Source organism: Vipera berus (assembly GCF_964194415.1).
Source record: "Vipera berus genome assembly, chromosome: 2".
NCBI lineage: Eukaryota > Metazoa > Chordata > Lepidosauria > Squamata > Viperidae > Vipera > Vipera berus.
Window position 1 is genome coordinate 108,950,328 of NC_138203.1, and position 26,042 is coordinate 108,976,369.

The 26,042-nt window shown below is 40.5% G+C and overlaps 1 protein-coding gene across 7 annotated transcripts in view; it reads left to right on the forward strand.

Annotated features, from left to right (window-relative positions):
- GSK3B (glycogen synthase kinase 3 beta) overlaps window positions 1-26,042 on the forward strand; it is a 165,164-nt gene that overhangs the window by 101,424 nt on the left and 37,698 nt on the right. For all 7 annotated transcript variants that reach the window (XR_014025055.1, XM_081317168.1, XM_081317165.1 and 4 more), the window contains one exon: window positions 16,613-16,708. Coding sequence is in view for 6 of the 7 variants with exons in the window: in XM_081317168.1 (XP_081173294.1) it covers window positions 16,613-16,708 (96 nt within the window). In the remaining variant the exon portion in view is untranslated. The remainder of the gene's footprint in view (window positions 1-16,612; window positions 16,709-26,042) is intronic.

Here is a 26,042-nt window from a genome sequence, read left to right on the forward strand (position 1 = left end):
TTGAAACTCAAATACTTTGGCCACCTAATGAGAAGGAAGGACTCACTGGAGAAGAGTGTAATGCTGGGAAAGATTGAGGGCAAGAGAAGAAAGGTACGACAGAGAATGAGGTGGCTGGATGGAGTCACTGAAGCAGTAGGCGTGAGCTTAAATGGACTCCAGAAGATGGTAGAGGACAGGAAGGCCTGGAGGAACGTTGTCCATGGGGTCGCAATGGGTTGGACACAACTTCGCAACTAACAACAAGTAGCCGACATACCAACAGATGGGCCGGGTTCTATCTCTCTCCACATTCACGTAGTGTGTTGTTATCTGCTAAGAGCCTTCACTTGAGCATATTGGTTTTACATTTAAGCACTCCATCTTTATTTGGCTACACCAGGGGTCGGCAACCTGAAACAGTGAAAGAGCCACTTGGAACCAGTTCCTTCACAAAAGGAAAAACTGGGAGCTACAAAAAATGTGCGCATGCACAGAACAGGGTTTGACTGAAGAGTGGAGCCTAAGGCGAGACATGCACCCGCCCTGCCCCCTCCGCTGTCATACACTCATGTTTTGTTTGAAAAAGCTTCTCTCTCGCTCTCTCATTCACTCACACTGTGCTTAAAAAAGCTTCCTTCTCCCTCTACTCACTAACACTTCACTTGAAAATGCTTCTCTCTCGCTCTCATTCACTCAAAAGGCCAGCTGCGGCACCTCCATTGATTTCCATAGGAATGCTTGGCAATGAAGGGGACAATTGAAACCGCTCCTGGTAGTGCTGCTACTGCTAACTTTTCCTCTTGCTGCTTGGTTCCGATGAAACCGGAGAAGCCCCGGATACCACTGCTGCGGGTGGAGGAGGCTGCCCGGGTTCGGCCGTAGCAGAAGCTGACGAGAGTAGCGGTGGAGGCGGTGGCGAGAGAGACGCTGGAGGTCCGCTGCATCTCTGTCAGCCTCTGCCTCCCCTGCAGAAACAAATTCCCGTGCCGGCCCCCATAGCAGCAAGGGCTGGGCAATTGATCCAGCGGCGGTGGAGGCTGTTGGGGCGGCCTAGTGCACTCGCCAAGAGAAGGGGGCGGTGGAGGCTGGCGTAGCTGCTGCCTTCGGCTCCTCTTCGTTCGGGCCAGGCAGCGGAGAGAAGAGGGGGGCGGAGACTGGCATAGCTGCTGCCTTCGGCTCCTCTTCATTCGGGCCAGGCAGTTGAGAGAAGGGGGCAGCGGAGGCTGGCATAGCTGCTGCCTTTGGCTCCTCTTCATTCGGGCCAGGCAGTGGAGAGAAGGGCGGTAGTGGCTGGCGTAGCTGCTGCCTTCGGCTCCTCTTCATTCGGGCCAGGCAGCGGAGAGAAGGAGTCGGAGGTTGGCGTAGCTGCTGCCTTCAGCTCCTCTTTGTTTGGGCCAGGCAGCAGAGAGAAGGGCAGCGGAGGCGACGTTGCGGCAGAATCTGGAGACTGAAGGTGCTGCATCGCCATGAGGGAGGGGAGGGGAGGGGTAAACGGTGCCCCCTCTGACATGGCGCAGCAAAAGGAACCACCGCCTCTGCTGCCGCCGAGCCCCGGGCAGGCGGATCCCCATGCATCGGCACGGACGCCTCCGGATCCCTGCACAAATGGCAACGGGGGAGGCGTGCCAATGGCTTGGACTTGTTGCCAAGGTCAGCAGGCCTGGAAGGCACCGGGGGGGGGAATCTCTTGGAAGTTCCGCCCCCCGCGGGACGGCCAAAAGGCAGGGGCTGACAGGTGAAGCTTCCGAGACCCCCTTATTTGCCATTTCGTACAAAACGTCTATTGGATGCAGTCTATCCATATAAACAAACATCACTATTGCCATCATGGACAGTAACTTCTAATTCCATTTTTCAAGTTTCCTTCAATATTTAAAATGACAAGTCATTTTACTGCTCCTAGCTAATTAGTTGTTAATTGTGTATTTTTCTCCATTAACTACAAACCTTTGTTTCCTCTAGTGTCCAGTTTTAGAAATTGCTTATATTTGTCTTGTGAAAGCTGAAACAAATCTACTTGCAATGGGAAGGGTTCTGTATAATTAATTCCCAAATTTTATTCCAGAGTTATCTGGAACCTTAATCCAGATTTCCAAGTTTATGGCTATCTAGGATCAAAGCCTTACTCCTCTTTTTGCTGTTTATTTCAAACTTTTTACATTCTTAAAATTATTTTTTAAACCAACTGAAAGTTTCAAAGAAAGATAAAATACAAATTAACAAAAAATAAAAAATGACAAGAGAGAAGAAAGAAAAACATACAAAAAAATGACTTTAAACTTTCTCTAGTACTGGTACAAATACACCATAAAGTAACCTTTAAATTGATTTAAATTTTCTTTTCATGAAGGATTGAAAGAAAACTCACATGACATTTTCAGACTTGTCAATCAAAAGGTTTCTAATAATTTAAAAGTAACAATTTCCGAATGTAATTAGAAAATGAAATTGGCATACGTAGTGTCCTTTGAAAGATGCTGATCGTGGTTGTGAGCAAGATGGCTATTCCTGTTGTTTTCAGTACTGAAAACAGTCCAGAGACTGCTGTTTTGTGATCTCTTCACAAGGAACAGCTATTTAGAATACCTGTGAGCAGTCTCCAGTCCTCTCCTTGTCTTGGGGAGGTTCTAAAGAATTGGTCTACTCACTAGCTCTTTCTTTTTTGCAGTTGTTAATTCTCCTTTTTGTGGAGGCAACTTTAGTTGACCATTCTATCCAGTTCTCCAGAAGTCCAAGAATGAACTATTTGAGACTGACTTACAGAAGTCACCTTGATCCAGGGAGGATTTTTTTTAATTAAAAACATTTTAACTGCTTGCTTTAAGCAGATAGAACTCATCCCACCCTTAAGTAAGCATTGATTATCCACCCACCCCTTAACTGTGGGGCTTTCTGGCTGATAAGCAAGAATAAAGGTCAAGCAGGCATCTTGTAGCCTACATATCTACATCACAAAAAAAGAATTTACAGTTATGTTAAAAAGTAAGTACACCCTCTGAGTCCTATGATTTTATATATCAGGACATAGTAAAAAATCATCTGGTCCTTAGCAGTTTTTAAAAGTAGGTAAATACAACTTCAGATGACTAACATCACATGACATATTATACTATGTCAGTGATGGCGAACCTTTTAGAGACCAAGTGCCCAAACTGCAACCCAAAACCCACTTATGTATTGCCGGGTGGGCGTGGTCCACTGGGTGGGCGTGGCCACCTCGATGTTGTTCCTGGGGAGGGATGCCTGTGGGGGCCGGGCAGGGTTGGGGGAGATCCAGGGGGGTCTCTGGCAGGTGGGGCAGTGGGCAGGAGGCTCATCCTGCAGTGTGAGGCGTGGCAAGGAAGGAGGCAGGGTGGGGATTAAGGTTAGGCTGCCGCTGCTTTCCCCCCAGGACAGAGCACCCTACCGCTGCTCACACCCAGTAGCGAAGATGGAGTTTGGGAGGCAGCGGCAGGGCGTAGCCCAGGTGTGGCCCAGCAGCAGTAGCAAAGCTCATCCTCCCCACTCAAGTGGCCACCAGCGGCTCCTCGGCTCCATCTGAGTTGAAGAAAGTGGAGGTGCAGCAGCAGGATTGCTCTCAATAAGGTGGGTGCACATGAGCGAGCAACACACCCAGCTCTTATTGAGAGCAATCCCACTGCTGGGCCTTCGCTTTCAACTTGAACGGAGCCAAAGTACCCAAGCCGCTGCACTGCCTGCTTTCCCCTCCCCCTCCCCTCTGTGCCTCGGGCCGGTGCTGCTAGCAGCATGCTCAGGTCCATTAGGGTGCTGCCGCTGAGGAGACGAGTGGTGAGGGTTTGTGCCAGCCGGCCGGCCAGGCAAAAAGTAGGTCAGGGGATGGTGGCTGGCTGGCTAGGGAGGGGGAAATCATGGCTGCTTGGGGGGGAAATCTGCCAAGCCTCAGGGTAGCAGCATTGGCAGCTCCCCCCACCTGGCCCATTTCCCCGGCTCTGTTACCGGTAGCAACTCCCCCAAACCCCATCACTGTCAAAGGAGGAGGAGGAGGAATGGGGAAAAGAAAGAGGGAAATTGTCCGAGCTGGCCAGGCACTGAAGTCCCGCTGAAAAAAGCAGAGTCTGTTTGCAAGACTTCCTAGCCTGTGTCAGCCTTGCTCTGCACAGCGCAGCTGTGCAGCTGATCCGAGGCATGGAGAGCATGGCTGACGGGTGAGTGCATAGCAAACGTGCACACAGACTGCTGTTTTTGGCGTGATTCTGATCAGCTGCAGCAACCCTAACCCCATCGCTGTCAAAGGAAAAAAGCAGAGTCTCTGTGCGCGCTCCTGCCTTGCCTGTATCAGCCAGGCTCTCCATGGCATGCTGGAACTGATCAGAAGCACCACCCAAAACAGCGGAGTCAGTGTTGCTATGTGCTCACCCATCAGCCTTGCTCTCCATGCCTCGGATCAACTGCAGCGCGCTGTGGAGAGCAAGGCTGATGCGGGCTAGGCAGGCTTGCAAAGAGTAACAGAGCTGGGGAAATGGGCCGGGTGGGGGGAGCTGCCAATACCGCCGCCCTGAGGCTTGGCAAATCCCCCCCTCCAAACAGCCATGATTTCCCTCTCCCTAACCAGCCACCATCCCCTGACCTACTCCTTGCCGGCTGGGCATAAAAACTCACTATTCTTCTCGGCGGTGGCAGTCTAATGGACCTGAGCAAGCTGCTGGCGGCGCCGACCAGAGGCAAGGTGGCGGGAAAGGATTTTCTCTGCCAGACTCTTTAACTTCTTAAAACTTCTTAAAAGTTGATGCAGAATGCATATCCTTCCCTTTCTGCATCAAGTTAAAGTCTGGTAGCGAAAATCCAATAGCGGCAAAAAAATCCCAGTCTCGTGCACGGAGAAGCTGCACCGCCTGCCTCCTCCCTTGAAGGAGTCCTGCTCTTTGCGGAAGATCTGAGAAGGAGCCTGATCCTGCAAGATGCTGAGGTAGCCACGCTCTCAGATGTTGTCTCTCTCTTGGTTGCATCTCCAGACGGTCACCACAATTTTGGCTTTGACGGTGCTGGGGGTCAGCCTGTCCAGAGAAATGGTCAATGGAAAGATGACTTTGTTAATGGATACGATGGCTCCTCAGGGGGAGGGACAGCCACTGCCGTCGTTCCCAGGGTGGGTCAGTAGCGCCCAGCACTCCCGGAACATGCTTCCATTGGCAGCTGCCTCTACAGCTCCAGCCGCATCCTCCTCTGCTGCTTCACCAAGCGGGGGCTCATATCTGACGCCACCGGGCTGATGCTGGTCAGCGCCAAGAGCAAGCCTGCCAGTTCCCTCCAGGGCAGCCAGACAGCGCCACCGGCTCCCGAGCAGCAGCACAGGACCACTAGGAAGCAGACCATCTCCCCCAGATAGAGATGGCTCCTCCAGGGCAAGGGGCGTGGCTCCCCGAGGAGCACCTCACGAGCTGAGAAAGGCACAGCCAGGAAATACATGAAGTAGTCACACTGGGACTCCATGCCCGTGGCGGGCCAGGTGGCGGGCGAGCTCCCAGCCGGCTTGCGAGAAGCGACTGCTGCTGTGCTGCTGGGGCTCCGGGGTGGCATGGCATGGACGGCTGGGGTCCCCCTGGTTGGGCTGTGGGCGCACGGGTGCTGAAGGAGAGGAGCACAAGGTGAGGTGCACAGGAGGCGGATTCGTGCCGTAGTCCACAGGTCCATTAGGCTGCCGCCGCCACCTGAAGGCCTGGCCTGCCCAGCACAAAGGAGGCAAAATGGCCAGCTAGCAAGCGTCGTGTAGAGGTGGTAGAGCACGCCCACACCCAGCAAGCCAAAGGCCACCCTAAGCAGGGAAAGCCGGATCCCCTTGGTGCCATGCCCCCCCCAGTCCCAACTAGGATTGTGTGTGTCCCCCCCCACGGTCTCTGCTGGGCCTGGGTGGCTATGACGCTGATGGAGATCTGGCTTTCTCCACTCGGGGTGGCCAGCTGGGCATGGGCGTGCACCTCTGTGCGGGGCTTGCTAGCCGGCTGCTTCGCCTCCTTTGTGTTGGGCGGGGCTGCTGCTCTAGGCAGCAGAAGCCTAATGGACCTGCGCAAGCTGCTGGCAGCAGCAGCTGCACACCTGCCCACAGAAATGGCTTTGCGTGCCGCCTGTGGCACATGTGCTATACTGTAGGTTCGCCACCATGGTACTACGTCATCATTTATTTTACAAAAAGAAAATCAAAATGGAGAAACCATGTGTGAATAACCAAGTATACCCTTACTGCTTCCCTAGATATGAAGAGGCTAAGTAAATTAGCTAAATGCTACTAATCAAGTGTCCTTGATAAACTGATTATCAGCAACTGATTATCAGACTACCTCTATAAAGCCTATGTTTTAAGAGTCTCCAGCACTGAGTTGTGTGCTAACAAAATGCCAAAGAGTAAAGGCATCAGCAATGATCTTAGAAAAGCAATTGTTGCTGCCTATCAATCTGGGAAGGGTTGTAAAGCCATTTCCAAACAATTTAGAGTCCATCATTCTACAGTGAGGAAGATTATTTACAAGTGGAAAACATTCAAGACAGTTGCCAATCTTCCCAAGAGTGTATGCTCCAGCAAATTCATCCCAAAGTCAGATGGTGCAATGCTCAGAGAAATTACAAAAAAATCCAAGACTTACATCTCAGACTCTACAGGCCTCAGCATGTTAAAGTATGGTTTGTTTGGAAGGGTTGCCAGGAGAAAGCTTCTTCTCTGTAAAAAGATCATGGCAGCACGGCTTGGGTTTGCAAAGTTGCATCTGAACAAATCACACGACTTCTGGAACACTGTCCTTTGGACACATGAGACCAAAGTGGAGATGTTTGGCCATAATACAGGTAAGTTCTTGACTTACAACAGTTTGTTTGGGGACCATTCAAGTTACAATGGCACTGAAAAAGTGACTTATGACATTTTTCACACCTATGACTGTTGCGGCATCCCCATGGCCATGTGATCAAAATTCAGACACTTAGAAACTAACACATTTATGATGGTTGCAGTATCCCATGATCACATGAGCATGTTTTGCAATCTTTTTGTACACATTTTATTAATTTTTTAATTTTACATTCAGGTATTTGTGAAGCAATACGGTGGTTGGGTAATCAAAAGTAAACAATAGCAAATAACAAATTATTTGTAAATAGCTCAAGTTGCATCAACAAAGATTTCCTCTCCGATTCCCTTAGTTATAACGTAATCAAATTAATACATTTCTAATTGTAACATAATCAATTAGAAGAATTTTCAGTATATTTTCACTTATACATATCCATGTCCTGTTTTCAAGTTTTACCTAATTACAGTAGTATATTCTAGAATAGCCTATGATATATAAAAGAAAGCTTAATTTTTGTGTAACCCACATTTCCCTATTTCATTAAAAAGTAATTATCCTGTCTACAGAACTTACATTGTTCATTTCAATACATTCTTATTTTTTACAAGTAAATTCTATTTGTCATGTTAATAGTTCACCAATTATTAGAAAAATATCTTTTGTTATATCCTTCCAAATTCTATAATATAAATAAATTCTAATAGCCAACTTTCCTTTCCCTTAGATACCTAAAAGTTAAATATAAAATCAGTTTATATCTGTATGATTACAACAAATATATTCTATATGTCATCTTAATAGTTCATCAATTATTAAAATAATGTCTTTTATTATATCATTCCAGATTCTATAATATAATTCAGAGTTATGTCCTAATAGCTTAATTTTGTTTTCCCTTAAAAATATATAACCTAAATATAAAATCAAATATAAAATATAAGATTCCCCTTAGCGCATTAAAAGAAATTTTTTAAGCTCTATCCTTACAAATCACAAGAAAGAGACAAGTCTATTTTTTTAAGTCTAACTCTTGCCTTCCTTTTGTGCCAATCAGGCTTCCATATTGGCACCTTTAAATTCTCAGATGTGTCTCCCTTCCTACACACATTGTTTGAATCCAGGGAGACCATCCAAATATCAGTTTTGCCAAAAAAGTGTCCCCTTTGTAATCATTGAAGTGTTGCTTTAATAGCTCAATTTTCGATGTTTGGTGTAATATAATTGTTATTCGTTCAGTCTGGTCTTTTTCTTCTTCCAATTCCATCTGGCTTAAGTAGGAAGTAGTAACTGGTGTTATGGTTATCATTTGATTGGCTGGGTCCTCAACGTACTGTATTTAAAGACCTTTAATATCTTCCCTCTTGATGTTGCTTTCTTCAGGTACTATTGTTTTTTGAGTTGTAGGTTTTATAGTTGAAGTCGAGGTTTGGGCTTCAAGGTCTCTGTAAATTGTATTTGTTGTTCTTTAGAGTCTGCTATTTTAATGTTAGTTTCCATTTCTTCTGTTTGTTTTTGGATTGTCGATTCATCATTTAAGGTCAAAGTTTGATTTGGTAGCTTTAAGCTGTTAGATTTATCTTGCAGTTTGGATTTGATTTGCTCAGTCATTGCCAAGATTGTGTCAAGTATCAGTTTGTAGTTAAGTGGTGGAATATATTCCTTCATTTCGTTGATGTTTACAGATAGGTCTTTCATGGAGGCTGTTTTAATAAGAGTCAATGATTGTCCACCTCCAGTATTCCTATAGATTGTTTTCAGTGCTAGGTGTTCCCAATTCTTATCTTTGAAGATAATGTCAAGGACAGCTCTGTTATTCAGTCAGCTCTCACAATAAAAAAAAAGGTTTACTTTCTATACCAAGTTTCACCACAAGATGACATCAAATACGAAGCTTTTATTCAATTAGTCCATTTTTCCCCTTAATTCACAGCTTAAGCAGAAAATAGGGTGGTAGATCCCCACAAAAATAAAAGCTTTTTAATAGGAATAAATAAGGTTGCTTAATTTTTTAGGTTAGCCATTTGATTTCTTTTAAGGCTTTAAAGTTTATTCCCCAAGTATGTAGTCGCCGGTCTTTCAAAATAGGGGGAGGAAATTTTCAGAAAAGTCCCACAGGAAAGTAGTTAGGGGAATAAGAAAGGTAAGGTCTCACCCAGATCCTCCAGATTGCTTCGTTGTGCTAGATGGTGCTTTGGGCTTTCGGCAGGGAATGGCTTAATGATCGGCCATCTTAATGGCCGATCTCTTCTTCGGGCCAAAGGAGCTGCTCTGGATTTGAGTGGAGGGCTGCCGCCCTTCCGTGATCACAGGGAGGGCCTCCTTGCGGTGGTCGCCCCGAGCTGTTCTTGCACATCCGCAAGCGCTGCGCGTGCAAACCAGAATCCTTGTTTTGCAATCTTCTGACAAGCAAAGTCAATGGTGAAACTAAATTTACTTAGCAACCGTGTCACTAAGTCAATAACTGCAGTGATTCATTTAACAACATTGGCAAGAAAGGTCATTAAAATGGGGCTAAATTCACTTAACAAATGTCTCACTTAGCAACAGAAATTTTGGGCTCAATTGTGGTCATAAGTCAAGGACTTCCTGTACATAGTACCATGTTTGGTGAAAACCAAACATCTCATACCAAATGTCGAGCTCTGTGGTAGAGGGGTGATGATTTGGGCTTGTTTTGCAGCCACGGGACCTGGGCACCTTGTATTGACCATGAACTCCTCTGTATACCAAAATATTCTAGAGTCAAATGTAAAGTCACCTGTCCGACAACTAAAGCTTAGCTGACATTGGGTCACGTAACAGGACAATGATCTCAAGGACGCCAGTGAATCTACAACAGAATGCCTGAAAAAGAATCAATGTTGCAATGGCCAAGTCAAAGTCCAGATCTCAGCCCAAATGAAATGCTGTGGTGGGACCTCAAGAGAGCTTTGTGTAAACAAATCTCACAAACTTCAATGAACTGAAGCAGTATTGTAAAGAAGAGTGGGCCAGAATTCCTCAAATGTGAGAGACTGATAATTACTTCAAGTTATTACTGCTAAAGGTGGTTCTGCAAGCTACTGAATCATAAGTGTATTTAGTTTTTCCACACATGGTTTCTCCATTTTGGCTTTCTTTTTGTACAGTAAACAAGGATACGTTATAATATGTTATGTGTTGTTCCTCTGAGGTTGTATTTACCTACTTTTATGAACTGCTACGGTCCAGATGATTTTAACTATATCTGATATGGAAAACCATAGAACTCAAAGAGGGCGTACTTGCTTTTTCACATGATCGTATGTAAAAAGAAAAGCCCTCTGCAGTATCAGCCCAAACACTTGTACTGTGGACCTGTATCCTTCTTGGTTGATGAAGGCCTCCATGGAGGTGACAGGTAGCTGGGTTGGGGTGGTGGTAAATATATCTTTGAAAGAAGTAATATTCCTCCTATCTTTGAAGGAGGCAGTGATATGCCTCTTGCTTATAAAGCCATTGTTTGACCCATTGGACAATTATCAGCCTGTCTCTGTCCCTCCCCCCCCCCACCCAGTTTGCAGAAGTTTGTGAAGAAAGTGGTTGGGCTACAACTACAGAGAACTCTGGACAAAATGAACAGGGGCTGTTATTTAATTCGTTTTTTAATTTTTGTATTGTTGTTTTTATTGTTGTAAGCCGCCCTGAGTCCCTTGGGAGATAGGGCAGCATATAAGTCCCAAAAATAAATAAATAAATAAATAAATAAATAAATCCTGGTTTCAGACAGAAACAACATTGATTGCACTTACTGATGGTCTCTGGTAGGACAAGCTTAGCAGTAAGGTGGCTCTTCCGGTTCCTCTTACCTCAGCACTGTCAATACCATCAACCACGGTCTCTTTCATGGCCATCTCTAATGGTTGGGGGAAGGTCCTGTATTACAGGCAGTCCTTATGACCACAGTTGGGATTGTAATTTCCGTTTTAATCATTGCATAAGTTGAGTTAAACATGATTTTATGACAATTTTATGGTGGTCATTAAGCAAATAACTTGTTGTTAAGCAGATCACATTGTCATTAAACAAATCCAACATCCCCCAATTGGTGTTTTTGCCAGAAACCTGCCAAAAAGCCACAGATCATGATCATGTGATCTCAGAACACTGGAACTGGTTGTAAATGTGTGATGGTTGTCATGCATCTGAATTGCGATCCAGTATCCATGGGGATGGTGTGGTCATAAGTGCAAGTACAGGTCATAAATCATTTTTCCCAAGGCCATCGTAGCTTTGAACAGTTGTTAAATGAGCGGTCCTAAGTTGAGGACTACCGATATTATGGGTCTCTTCCTTGCTGAAAGGACAGTTTCAGATAGTAGTGGTTGAGTGTAGACCTCAAGTGGAAGTGCCCTAGGCTTTACACTCTTTCAGTTTCTACTCAATATTTAGAAGCTGCAGCTGGTCTAGTAGTAGCTCATGTGATGAGTGTTCCTTAAAGTACCTATGAAATACATTTATTCCAAGAATTGGACTGGTTGCTATTTGGCTTCTGGGTGCAATTCAGGATTCATGACTCCTGCAGGTGGCAATTGTGGCTGGGAGAATTTTCATGCAACTTTGTGTTGTATATCAATTGCACCCTTTCCTGGATCGTGAAACCCAGCACTCAGTCACTCATGCCCCATCAGATTGCAGCAGTGTGGGCAGTTCTGGAGGCTCCTAGGGTGGTGCATGTAACACTGCTGTTACATGAATTGCATTGCTTGCCAGTTTGCTTTTGGGTCCAAATGAAACTCTTGGTTAGGCCTGCCCGACTCACACCAGTAGAAGAGACCTTCTTCAGACTGCATTGGATGAGGAATTTCTGCTAGTGGGGCCAAGGAGAATAACCTTCTCTACCGTGTCCCCCACCCTCTGGAACATCTTGCCTCCAGATCCACTTCCACCCTTCTGGCCTCCTGGAAGGACCTTAAAACCTGGTTCTCTCAGTTGGCTTGAGGTCCTCATGGGGATGTGCTATGGTGGCTGATTGAGTGAGAGACAAAAGTGAAGCCCCATCCTGTCTGTACTCTTGGTTTTAAACTTTTATTTACTTGTTAATTCCAATGTTTATATTTATGCTTTAATGCTATTGTAAGTCACCCTGGGTCACTCTGGATAGTGAGATGGGTGACACAGGGTAGCCTATACATTTAACAAATAAGTTCAAATGTTGCTTATTATCTTTAAAACCCTTCATGTTCAGAGCCTGGTATCTGTGAGACCATCTTCTTCCCTGTCCCTTGATATATGTTCTAGCAGGGCAGGCTTACTACATATCCCCTCAGTTAATGATTGGCACCGTTAGGGGCCCAATAAATGTATTTTTCAGTGCTTCCCTCCCCTTTCTGATTTATCCAAAGTGTAATCTGCCCTTTCCCTTCTGGCTTTTAGAAAGTTGATGAAAACCTGAATACTTCTTCAAACCAGGGGATCTGAATTGTTACAATAACCTTGTTTATCAAAATAGATCTCTATTATTAATAATTTTATTATGGTTCCAATCTCAAAAGAATATTGCTGTTTTTATCTGTATGTTTTTAATCCCAATTATATATTCAGCAAGTATATGCTGATAGATTTTATCTGTAGAATATTATCACAGCATGCCTCCCAACTGTTTTGGCTCCTCTTCTCCAAGATCTTGCAGGAAAAAAAATGCTTCGTGTTACAGAAAAGTATACTTTCATTCCTTCACATCCAAAGTAGTTGTTTTATATTAAATCCACCATAGCGGATCAACAAACTGAAAATTTAATTCAAGCATTTGAGGACATCCTCCAAAGTCAAACTGGAATGTATTAGGCAATGCTGTGGTTGATTGGTATACATGAAGTGGTCACCCTACTTTCAGTCTGCAGATAATAGCATTGGTGTTTACATTCAGTTTTTATTCTGGCAGTTCCCATGACTCAGCAGTAAGAATCAAGAAATATGTCTGGAGTAGCCCAAGATTGTCTCATTTGTATTTTGGGGGAAAATAACTATGTTTCTCAATGCAGGGGCAAAATATATTTCCAGACATCAGGCAAGATTGTCTTGGTTTCCGCATGGTCTTCTACTGATCCCCCTCTGCAGAATATAATCTTTGCAAATATGCCTCTTTCCTATCTAATGGTCGCCATAGAACCTATGAGTTGCTACACTATTACAACGGGCTTACATGATTATCCTCACATTTTGAAGCATCCTAAGTTAATATTCCTCCATCAGAGGCAGATATAATGCCTAGATCTTCTTTGGAGGATTCAGTCCTATTTTTCCTTAGGAGTAATTTAGATGGGATTCCTATAATCTTAGTTCTGGATTGCTTCTCTCTGGTTAGTTTCCATCTGTTGCTTCTTATCTTGCTGTTAGGTGCTTTGGAGAATAGCTTGACTCCCTCTTCTTCGTGGCAGCCCCTAGATATTGGAACACTGCTATCATGTCATCCCTCGTCCTTCTCTTCATTAGACTAGACATACCCAATTCCAGCAACCATTCCTTATATGTTTTAGCCTCCAGTCCCCTGATCATCTTTGTTGCTCTTCTCTGTACTCTTTCTAGAGTCTCAACATCTTTTTTTTTACATCTTGGTGACCAAAACTGGATGCAGTATTCCAAGTGTGGTCTTACCAAGGCATTATTGTGTGGTATTAACACTTCACATGTGGTATTAACACTTCACATGTGGTATTAACACTTCACATGATCTTGATTCTATCCCTCTGTTAATGTAGCCTAGCACTGTGTTGGCTTTTTCGGCAGCTGCAGCATACCGCTGGCTCATATTTAAGTGATTGTCCGCTAGGACTTCAAGATCCCTCTCACAGTTGCTACTATTGACCAAGATACCACCTATAGTACTATACCTGTGTATTTGGTTTTTCTTGCCTAAATGTAGAACCTTACTTTTTCACCATTGAATTTCATTTTGTTAGATAGCGCCCAGTGTTCAAGTCTGTCAAGATCCTTCTGTATCTTAAGCCTATCTTCTGGAGTGTTGGCTATTCCTGCCAGCTTGGTGTCATCTGCAAATTTGATGAGTTCCCCAATCTATCCCCTCGTCCAAATCGTTGATGAAGATGTTGAAGAGCACTAGGCCCAGAACAGAGCCCTGGGGCACCCCACTACACACTTCCCTCCATGTAGATGCAGTTCCATTGAGGACCACACGCTGAGTACGGCCGGTCAGCCAGCTATGAATCCATCTGGTGGTGATGCAGTCTAACCCACATTTTTCTATCTTATCAAGTAGTGGGTTGTGGTCTACTTTATTAAATGCCTTAAAGTAAATTATATCCACAGCATTCCTCTGGTCCACTAATTTTGTCACTTGGTCAAAGAATGCAATAAGATTTATCTGGCATGATCTGTTTTTGACAAACTCATGTTGGGTTTGGTAAAGACTTTGCCTCTAGGTGTTCACTGATTCATTGCTTGATTATCTTTTCCAAGATTTATCCAGGTATTGAGGTCAGGCTGATAGGTCTGTAGTTTCCTGGATCCATTCCTCCCCCCTTTTAAAGATGGGAACTACTTCAGTTCTTTTCCAGTCCTCTGGTAATTCCCCAGAGCTCCAGGATCTTTAAAAGATATAGTTCAGTGGTTCTGAGATCACATCTGCAAGTTCCTTCAGAACCTTGGGGTGTAGTCCATCTGGTCCTGGTGATTGGAACTCATCTGGGGTAGACAGGTGCTCACTTATCATTTTCTTGCCTATCTTAACTTGTATTTCTAATCTGTTTTTTACAATACTGTTTTTGATAGGTTGGACTATTTTTACCTTAGTGTAAATACGGATGCAAAAAATGAGTTGAGTAATTCTGATTTCTCCCTGTTGCTTGTCACCTTCTTGCCACTTTCTCCCACTAATGGACCAATCATTTCCTTAACTTTTTTCTTGTTTTTTACATGTTGAAAGAAGCTTTTTTTTTTACTTTTGTTGCAAGCCTTAATTCATTCTGAGCGTTAGCTTTCCTCACTTCATCTTTGCAGGCTTGGGCTATTTGCTGATATTCTGCCTTAGTTATGTGCCCCTCTTTGCACTTTTTTATACTTGTCCTTTTTGTCTTTCAATTTATCAGAGTGTTCTTTATGCAGCCATGCTGGTTTCTTTTGAGAGCTGTTATTTTTCTTCTTCTTTGGTATTGTGGTAGACTGGGCTTTTATAATCTCACTTTTCAAAATTTTCCAAGCTTCTTGGGTTGTTTTCCCTTTGAGGATTCTCATCTATGGAATCCTTCCAAAGCTCTCTAAGTTTGTTGAAATTAGCTCTCTTAAAGTCCAAGACTCTAGTTTGACTGTGTTCTATTGCTTGTGCTTGCATAATGTTGAATTCCAATATTGCATGGTCACTCCCCCCCAAGGTTCCTGTGGTTTCAACACCTTCTATCATTTCATCTCTGTTAGTGAGATTTAAGTCCAATATGGCTGATCTCCTAGTTCTCTTCTCTACTTTTGGGGAGACAAAGTTGTCTGCTAGATTTGTCAGGAATCTGTTTGATCTTCCACTTGGTGCAGAGTTTGTCTCCCAGTTGATGTCAGGGTAATTAAAGTCCTGGTTACTATTGTGATGTGCTTCCTACATACCTTAGTTAACTGACTAGCAAAAAGTTCTGTTTGGTTGGGTGGCTTATAGTATACACCTATGGCAATGTCATTCCCCCCCACCTTTTATATTGACCCAAATGCATTCAAGACAGTTTTCAACATTGTTGTGCTCCATTTCTGTAGAGATGTAGTTATTTCTTATATAGAGAGCAACTCCACCTCCTCTTTTATTTGGTCTGTTTCTTTTAAATAATTTAAATCCCTCTAGCTGTGTGTTCCATATGTGGGTTTCATATCTGCCCTCATTTACCTGAATTTCTAATTCACCCTGTTTGATGCTCATGCTCTGTGTGTTGATGTATAGACAATTGAATCCTTTATGACTGACCCTGTGTTTATTTTCTATATAACCTGTGTAGTATCTGAGTTCCCCTATTTTCTTACCACCTGTTTGATTAGTGCACTTTGTGTGGCACTCAATATTAAAAGCTTGATTTTGCTTGACAGCAAGGTTGGTATATTTGTCCACACGCATATCTATGTTACATGCACTGATAACCCTATAATTTTTAGATTGCCGGAGACAGGAATGTTCTGTGTCAATTATCTCACTGTCCCCGTTGTTCAGTTTAAAAATTTAAAACTTAATTTTTTATGATCTCATACGAGTGTCAGAGCTTTTCAGACTGGTGGCTAATGCTCACATTCATCTTTGCAAATACCACACTTTCAATAGCTATGATATTAGCTTGCCAAGAGGGAGAGTTATATGGATTGCACCAGGATCGACTGTTCCTTAACCTTTATTGGGATAAAATACCTTTCATCCAGATATCCTTTCCAACACATTCCACTTGGGACTGGACGTTTTCTCTGCCTTTTTCCTTATCATATGTGATATGGGCAACGGAAGGATTTCTGTCAGAAAATCGGTTAGCAATAAAAGTTTTTGAACAGGCTCTATGCAGGCACAAAATCCAAGTCTGTGAATCCACATATAGCAACTTAAAAGTTCACCAGTACTGTATAAGTCTGAATATGACTTAAGATTACTGTGTTTTTTGTTTCTTTGTTTGACTGGTTAGTTGGTTTGGTTTACCTTGAAAACCAGTTTTGCCTTTTGTTTTGCGCCAAAAAAATTCTGATATTTCACACAGGCTCAAGGAAACTAAAATGCATATCATCCTGGATAGAGATCTATACATTTGTATTTTTGCAGTAGATTTACTGTGTGTTAAGGGTAGTGATCCCTTTCTTGAAGAAATGTTTAATATTTCATCCTTTTTATTTTCCAGGTCCTTGGAACTCCCACAAGAGAACAAATTAGGGAAATGAATCCAAACTACACAGAATTTAAATTTCCTCAGATTAAAGCACATCCATGGACTAAGGTGAGTCTGTTTGAAAAATGGTGGTGTTTGTATGTGTGGCGGGGAATATTCAACACTGAGGTCTGTATATTTATTTTCAAAAGCAATAAAGAGAACCATCACACTATATTATGTAATAGTCCTACAAATTGCTAATCTAATTATTTATATTCAGAGTAATATTTTTGTTGATATGACTGAAACATGCACAGATTTTTCTTCTCATCTGTAATCCTCCATATTTCCATACAGCTATTTAGAAGATTTTTATGAGAATTACTGATGGCAATTTGGGATGGGTATGCTGCTATACATATTGAAGGAGAGGGAAATAGCAGAATGCTTCTGCATAGAAAATGCCTTTTGCTTGAGTTATTTTAAAAAAGCTTTCAGAGTAGGTCTTTTTTGAACAGCATCACTTCTAAAGAGTGCCAAACAGATTGTGGCCAAAACAAGATCATTTAGTAAGAAACAGTGAGAAAGTATTGACATCTTTACCAAGATAGCACAGTTTGAAGGGAAAAAAAGGGGGGGGCGGGTTGAAGGGAACCAGAAGGCACAATTTCTGGCCTCCAAATAAAATAAGGGTCCAGTGAAGCTCAACTATACTAACTGACAATCAAAATGGAATGGAATGGAGCAGGATGGCCAATCCACAGACTGTGGTTACACACTCCATTTCTATTTTAGTTTTTGAAAAACTACTTCATTGCTAAGATTTGATGTTTTCCAAAAATAATAAAGTTACAATTTTAAGCCCGTTTCTGTTTCATAATGTTTCCAAACTCTTCCTAAAAATGAAAATATTGAAGATTCCACCCTCCCTATACTCCTCAGAGGTTAAACATGTATTTTAGGGTAAAATTATGGTCCAAAGGTTTACAAAAGTTTACAGTTGAACAATTTAAAAAGAAACCAGAACTATTTACATGTCCATGCAACTTATCAGTTTTATCTCCATTCAAAAGTATAATACAAAGTTCTCTTTCTTCCATAACAGTTAAATCAGACTGCTCTTTTTTACAAGAATGAGAAAGCAATATTTATGAAGTTTGTTTCTCTCTTGTTGAAAAATCGGGCCAGGCCTTCCCTTTCGCACAGGGTTCTTCCTGATAGGTGATGTTTGCGCTTTTACAGTAGCTTTTTGTCCAATTGTAGACTCATATTTGCAGATACCTTGCAATTGTAACAAAGTTTACTTGCTGGCAAGGGATATAGTATAAAGATTGTTGAAGCTATAGGATGATATGAGAATAATCAACTAGGTGAAAAAACACTGCAGCCATTGATCACTAGCTGTGAAAGTTCATTCTTGCTCATTTTATTTCTATTTCAATGATCAATGTGGACAGAGCTCTGTGGTGTGTAGTCTGTTGAAAGGAACAGATAGAATAGAAGAGCTTATTTTGTTGATCTAATAGTTTGGAAGCAATATTTCTGAATCCCAAAAAGATCTTGCCAGTATTCTAACATTTCTATTTTGAGTTGCTAGAACTCAGAACCCTAAGACATGATATTGCAGCCAGTCTGAACTAAAACACATTCATACACCTTTTATTAATTGATTTTTAGTGATTGGAAAAGAATGTTCTTCTACATAGTGCTCTGTAGAAGACTATAGACTAGTCTACAGAAAAATGTGAAGCTGTAGTATACTGAAGTGTTCTGGGCAGAAGATGGAATATTGCAAATAGAAACTTCTTTTTATGAGACAGCATTCTGAATCAGACATATACTCGAACCAGTCCTCTTACTCCTGATTTGTTCCTTTGCTGATAAATGAGTTCATTTCATGTTAAGCGCTTGGACTAGCTTATATGCTAGTATTAGAAATTAGTCCCGCTTTGGAAATCAAGACATTTTGTTGATTTCACTGTTTTCTTTCACATCTCCCTAACTCTGCTTCTCAGTTACTATTTTAAATCATATAGAAAGAATTGTTCCTTTTGGAATTTTCCATGCTATTTACTAGATCATGCCTTTCCTTCTGTACACCAGATTTCCTTTCAAAGACTGGTGATTCTTTTCTAAGACTCTTCTCTAAGACTCCTCATTTAAGATTATCATATTTTAAGTATACTTGCAAACTCTCTAAACAAAGCTAAAGAAAAGTCACAGCATAAACTTCAGTAAGAAGCATGGGAATATATAGACTTGTATAAAAAACTTTTTTAAACAATACCAAAACGACAAACTTTTGGTAGTGTGATTGCCTCCATTATAAAATGCTCAGACTAAAGTGTGCTTAATTCTCTGGTATGTTTAATAAATTTATTTATTTGAAGAGCTCCTTCCCCTCAAAAATATTTTTAAAAGGCTTTGAGTTAATAAATGGTAGGTAGAATTTGCCATGCCACTAACATGTCTCCTGCAGCCTTTGGAGCCAAAGAAAAATTAGTTAAATATGAGCCCATATTGGGGGAAACTGCCCAGCATTGCTCTAAGATAACAAACATGTAATCAGAATGTTGGTTTGGATCCATTCCTGGTAACCTCTTTATCCATAGGAAGGAAGAAAAATATATGCTTGTTCATCTTCAGACCAATATGATTTTTTAAACTTAAGAATTATAAGAGCTTTTTATATGGTGCTAATGCAAAAATTTTGGTATGTTTGGGAAATGATAGGGTAAATTGAATTTAAGGACAACTGTGGAGTACCTGATAAAAGCTAATCTTGAAGGTTGTAAAGAAGATGACTTTTGGGTATAATGTTAAAAAGGAAGGCCAGGTCCTGTAACATGCAGAGACGTATTGTAGCACGGTAACTTTGTCTGACTTAACTTGGGAGGATGAAAGAAATTCAATTTTTTTAAAAAAAAAACACCTCTAAAATTATTATCTATAAAGTGTATGTATGTATGTGTGTATGTATATATATATATATACATGTACATGTACATATACATGTGTGTATATATATATACAAATTTAAAATTATATATACATTCATAAAATTAAATCCAAATATTAACAAAGTAAAATTACTTTACTCCTTTGAAGTCCAGTTGCACCATTTAATACTTTACTAGCTCCTTTCTGCAGTGGTTACTAGTGTATTTGTCACTGTGTTATATTTTCCTAGAAACAACAGAAACAATAATGAGCTTGGCCCTAGAGAAAAACTACAGATTTTAAATTCAAACATTTGCAAGTATTATTAATATATACAACTGTATATTAAATAGTTAAAATTATGTTTTTAATATTTGAAATATATACAGTCATAAGTGATAGATGTATTTGTGTATTATATTAATATTTACATTACACAATAATGATAGCAAGGAGTTTTAGCCAAAAGAAACAATACTGCATGGATAACAGTTATGAATTCTTGAAGGTGCTTTGCCTAATACAAATATAGTTGCAAACTTTTTAAAAATAATTTATCAGACATTTCTGTCCTTATGTTCTGCAGTACCATATATATACTTTACCAATTGGAAGTTGTTTTCTTACAGTCCTAACCAAAACCTAACAAGATGAAGGTTCAGAGGCCATAAATGTTCTTCAGAACGAGGGTGATCTTTTAGAATTTTTATATGGTTTTATTTGTTCTCTGATAGTATTTATGAATATGTCCCAAATTAACTAACTTGTTCATGGATTAGTTTGGAGTTAATTCACATTTCAAAAAGCTATATGATTTCCCACCTTCCTGTGGGAGGTTTATCGTGGAATATAAAGTGGAATCTAAACTGGTTATCACATTTCACTTCAGCATTGCAGGTCTGCTTTACATATGTGTGTGCGTGCGTGTGCATGTAAATTTATTGTGAACCATCTAGTCAGTTGAAGTCAGGCAGTGCCTACACTGAATTAATTAACTGAACAAATTTGACAGAGTTGAATGAGAGACTAATGACAATTTTTAAAAAACCACTTGAGTGCAATTTGTCATTGGAAAGAACAGGGTTTAGCAGTTGATACTCAGATGCCCACTCTCCCCAGGTAAGGCAGTTGTGCTCATGATGATTCATCACTCTGAGAAACAGGCAATAGGATTTTATGGTGTTTTTTTTAAGAAAACGAATAGATTCTGCAACCTGAAAAGATTTGCAAATGCCAGACTGAGATTATTTCTATGGTTTCAGCCATGAAGAGAGCAAGGAACCCCTTTTGCATAACAAACATTTAAGTCTGACTAAAAAATACAATTTTTGGTTCATGTGTTTGCATCTGTATATGGCAGAAGATATAGCCTTTTCCTCTCTGATTTGCCAGAAAACAAGAGACAAGTTTTTCAGAATAAAGCAATTCATTTTGCTAAGCAGGAATAATTTTTCATGAAGCTGTTTTCAGCAGTCAAAACTATGCTATTTTGCACTGTTTTTGTGTCACTGTTCTTGGCTCCATTCCATTGGCATCTCTATTTTCACAAGATAGTTTATTATAAGTAAAACTCAATGCTCCTTGGACAATATTCAAAGGCTTTTATTAAAAGCCCACAAATGGGACCTGTAACATGTTATTTATTTTCTTCTCACTACCATCCATGGGTTTGACGCTTGATTTCTCGATGGAAAGCAAGTTGTGGTAAGATTTTATTCTTACGTATCTTCGTTTTTTGATCCAAGGGAGCTTAATATGTTTTGTGCTCTACCAGAGTTTTAGCTTGATTCGCAACAGTTTTCTTCATTTTGCTTGTTATGGTTAAGAAAAAAAATGTACACAACAGATTAATAACGCATTCCTTTTTTATTGGACATTTGAGTTCCAATTTTTAATGGGAGGAATTAGTGTTCTGTTCTGATGAATATAGTGAACAATTATGTTAGAGCAAACTGAAAAAAAATACAGGTGAAACTTGAAAAATTAGAATATCGTGCAAAAGTTCATTTATTTCAGTAATGCAACTTAAAAGGGGAAACTAATATATGAGATAGACTCATTACATGCAAAGCAAAATAGTTCAAGCCGTGATTTGTCATAATTGTGATGATTATGGCGTACAGCTCATGAAAACCCCAAATCCACAATCTCAGAAAATTAGAATATTGTGAAAAGGTGCAATATTCTAGGCTCAAAGTGTCCCACTCTAATCAGCTAATTAAGCCATAAGACCTGCAAAGGGTTCCTGAGCCTTTATATGGTCTCTCAGTCTGGTTCAGTAGGAATCACAATCATGGGGAAGACTGCTGACCTGACAGTTGTGCAGAAAACCATCATTAACACCCTCCATAATTGCAAAAGGTAATTGCAAAAGAAGTTGGATGTTCCCAAAGTGCTGTATCAAAGCACATTAATAGAAAGTTATGTGGAAGGGAAAAGTGTGGAAGAAAAAGGTGCACAAGCAGCAGGGATGACTGCAGCCTGGAGAGGATTATCATGAAAACGCCATTCAAAAGTGCTGGGGACTTTCACAAAAAGTGGACTGAGGCTGGAGTCAGTGCATCAAGAGCCACCACACACAGACGGATCCTGGACATGGGCTTCAGCTGCTCCTGAACAACAAACAACGTCAGAAGCGACTTACCTGGGCTAAAGAAAAACAGACCTGGTCTGTTGCTCAGTGTTCCAAAGTCCTCTTTTCTGATGGGAGCAACTTTTGCATCTCATTTGGAAACCAAGGACCCAGAGTCTGGAGGAAGAATGGAGAGGCACACACTGCAAGATGCTTGAAGTCCAGTGTGAAGTTTCCACAGTCTGTGTTGATTTGGGGAGCCATGTCATCTGCTGGTGTTGGTCCACTGTGCTTCATTAAGTCCAGGGTCAACGCAGCCGTCTACCAGGAGATTTTTGGAGCACTTCATGCTTCCTTCCACAGACGAGCTTTATGGGGATGCTGACTTCATTTTCCAGCAGGACCTGGCACCTGCCCACACTGCCAAAAGCACCAAAACCTGGTTCAATGACCGTGGGATTACTGTGCTTGATTGGCCAGCAAACTCGCCTAACTTGAACCCCATAGAGAATCTATGGGGCATTGCCAAGAGAAATATGAGAGACATGAGACCGAACAATGCAGAAGAGCTGAAGGCCACTATTGAAGCATCCTGGTCTTCCATAACACCTCAGCAGTGCCACAGGCTGATAGCTTCCATGCCACGCCGCATTGAGGCAGTAATTGCTGCAAAAGGGGCCCAAACCAAGTACTGATAACATATGCATGCTTATACTTGTCAGAGGTCCGATATTGTATGTACACTCCTTGTTTTATTGATTGCATGTAATATTCTAATTTTTTGAGATTGTGGATTTGGGGTTTTCATGAGCTGTACGCCATAATCATCACAATTATGACAAATCACGGCTTGAACTATATTGCTTTGCATGTAATGAGTCTATCATATATTAGTTTCCCCTTTTAAGTTGCATTACTGAAATAAATAAACTTATGTACGATATTCAAATTTTCAGAGTTTCACTTGTACATAACATAGGAAAAACCCAAGAAAAATAAATGAGTCAAATTAGTTTTGAAGAGTTTGCAAGGGTTTTTATATCAACAAGTAGCCAATTCAAGAGTTTATAATAATTGATTTTCAGTTATTTTAATTTATTTATTTAAAATTCAGCACCTTATTTATTATATGCAGTGCATATTAGAATATAGAGTAGTTTAAAGAAAAAATATAGAATGAGATACGATTGCCTGAAAAGACTTAAAATGTATGTCAACACTAATTAATATATGAAGTAAATGATGTCATATAATAATAGCAGGATCAAGATATTGTAAAATGAATTTAGGATTAGGCTGCCAATAACTTTATGAAGCTATTCTCTGAAAAATAAGTATATATGGTTTTCTATAAGAATTCAGTAGAAATTCTTTAAAATTCTTAAAAATTCCCATTTTGGCTTCTTTTTAATAAATACATAGTGCATTTTTCCACATGTCCTTTTTTGTTAAAATCATATTGAAACCCCCCCCCCCCCCAAATAAAACTTTTTTAAGATAAAAGAAATTCCTTTAGCTAATCCTGTTTTGGCACTTTTTGAACTCATGGTTTAAAAATGTCACTATATAAACGAAAATTAGAATTCTCAACCACTTTCTGAATGCAACACAGTTCCATTATCAGAAGGATCGGATTCATGCAGAATTATGTAGCATTGTGCTTTAATCCTTGACTTGATTCATTGCCTCTCTCCTTTTTCTCTTCTATGTTAAGACTGTTGAGGTATATAGCTGCTGTATTCTTTCATATTGCACTTGAATAGGCCACATTTGTCCAAAAAAGCAAAATTTCTCAGTATCATATTGTAGCCTCATTCATAGTCTCAGTTAACTACATTTCACCACTACAACAGCACAGAACAGCAGCTAGGATTTTCCAGCAGTGTTTCAAAGAACAACCTTTGAGTGGCTATAACTGTTTCATGCCTTTAATGAGTAGTTCTAGAAGTCCTGTTTCACTCAAAAAGCATTTGTACAGTGTTATTGCTGAATACGTTTTTTTATTATAACCAAGTAAAATTCCATAATAATTGTACTCCAGTGTGCTGGGCCCATAATTGGTAGGTGGTACAGCATGTGGGACAAAGTTGTAGAAATTTATATTGAACTTGGAAAATGTGCCACCTTAAAAATGGTATAAATGTTCACTAATACTTTGCCTCCAAGATACTACACAGTGTTAAATCCTGTCCAAATAAAATCATGAATATATATATAATTCATAAATTTTAATGGACAATTATTATGATAGATTTTTTAAAATAAATGGGAGTAACCATTATTTCAGGTTGAAACCTTATTATGATCTTTTAAATTTTTCCATAAAATAAGAAGATGCTACTACTATTATCAAATCTTAAGGTTTTGAGAACTATAAAAAGAATCTTTAGCTAAAAGAAGGGATGGGCAAAAAATCCTACAAACAGTACTAGGTTTAATGTATTAAATACAAATATGAAAGATATCAATATGGGAATGAGAATACCTAGGCAGAAATAGAACATAAATGAGGAGGGATAGAACTCTCCTCTCCATAACAGTGCAATGCAAATTGAACATGTTTAGGGGCTACAAAATGGTAACTCCTATATGGCTGCAGAGGAAAATGAAATGGCATATCCTGGAGAAAGTTGGAACATTCAACAGAAGTATATTCCATGGCAATATTCATGATAGGGTTTTTTCCAGCATGGCGTTTTATGTCATTTAACATACTATATTAATAAGTAAGCTGAGCAAATTAATTAAAATACTATCTATGATTATAGTAAATTATAATTTACTAAGAATTAAAATCATATAGTTCTAGTCAGCATTCACATGTGTCACTTTAGTTTTCTGCTTGTGGCTTTCCTGTGCATTTATTTGGCCGTATTTAGTCTGCATACTAAAGGTTAGTCTGCCAACTTGCATTATTCTTTGTGTTGTCAGCTTTTCCTTTCCTTGGTCAAGATTGCTTCAGATTTCAATAGATTTCCTTGAGACGGGCCGGCTTTTAGACCCAAGTGCTAAGTTTTAGTCCGCAGACTAAAAACTAATCCGCGGATTATTTATGCAAGCAATTCCCTCACTGAAAACTACATGAAAAACAGTAACTATTCTCTTCAAAACATAATAGTGAGGGCAGTTCACAGCTAACAGTGAACCTTGCAATATGTCCTTTGACACCTATGCACAATAGAATGCTGAAAACATCCCTTGTTTTGGTAGCCCCATTGTGCTTAAGTGTTGGCAAACTGTATTATTGACTGCTTGATCTGTAACTGTGACAGTCCCTTGCTTTTAATGTTAGTTGTTTGAATGTTGTTAAGTAGTTCTTAGTGGGTGAATAAAGCATCAGAACAGATTGAGGTGGGAAGAGTTAAAGAATGCAGTGTCTTTCTGTCATCATCAGTTGCTCTTAGAAAAGAAAAACATAAATCCCCTGCACTTATAAATGACTGAGGGTATAAGGGAGGAAACCACAACAAAGGGGAAAGTAAGTTAGATCCTACCATCACTCCTGAAGTGTCATGTCCAGTTCCTGAAGCATCCTAATGAAATATCAGCTAAAAATCTAAACGCTAAAAAAATCCATTGGCGGGGAAGTCAATCCAAGATGAAGAATAATCCGCGGTGGCCTGATGTAGCTTATAGACATTTAAAGTGGTCATCTTAGAAATGAGAAACTTAATGATTCTCTCTCTTAGAAGTGTTATATCAGAACACTTTTCAGCTTGTGCTTTTAGGATAAATAAACAGGAATAAATGAGTCTGTGCATGATTGCATGTCTCATGCTCCTTCCTGTCTATCTCTCTCCAAGATAGGGAGGAGATCTATAGCTTAGTTTTGAAAATTCAATATAATTTTACTTTTACACAGACATTTGATTTCATATTTTTGTTACCTTTTAGTAAAGTCACTGGCATTGGAACATGCATTAAAGTAAAATGTTTCTATATTATGCC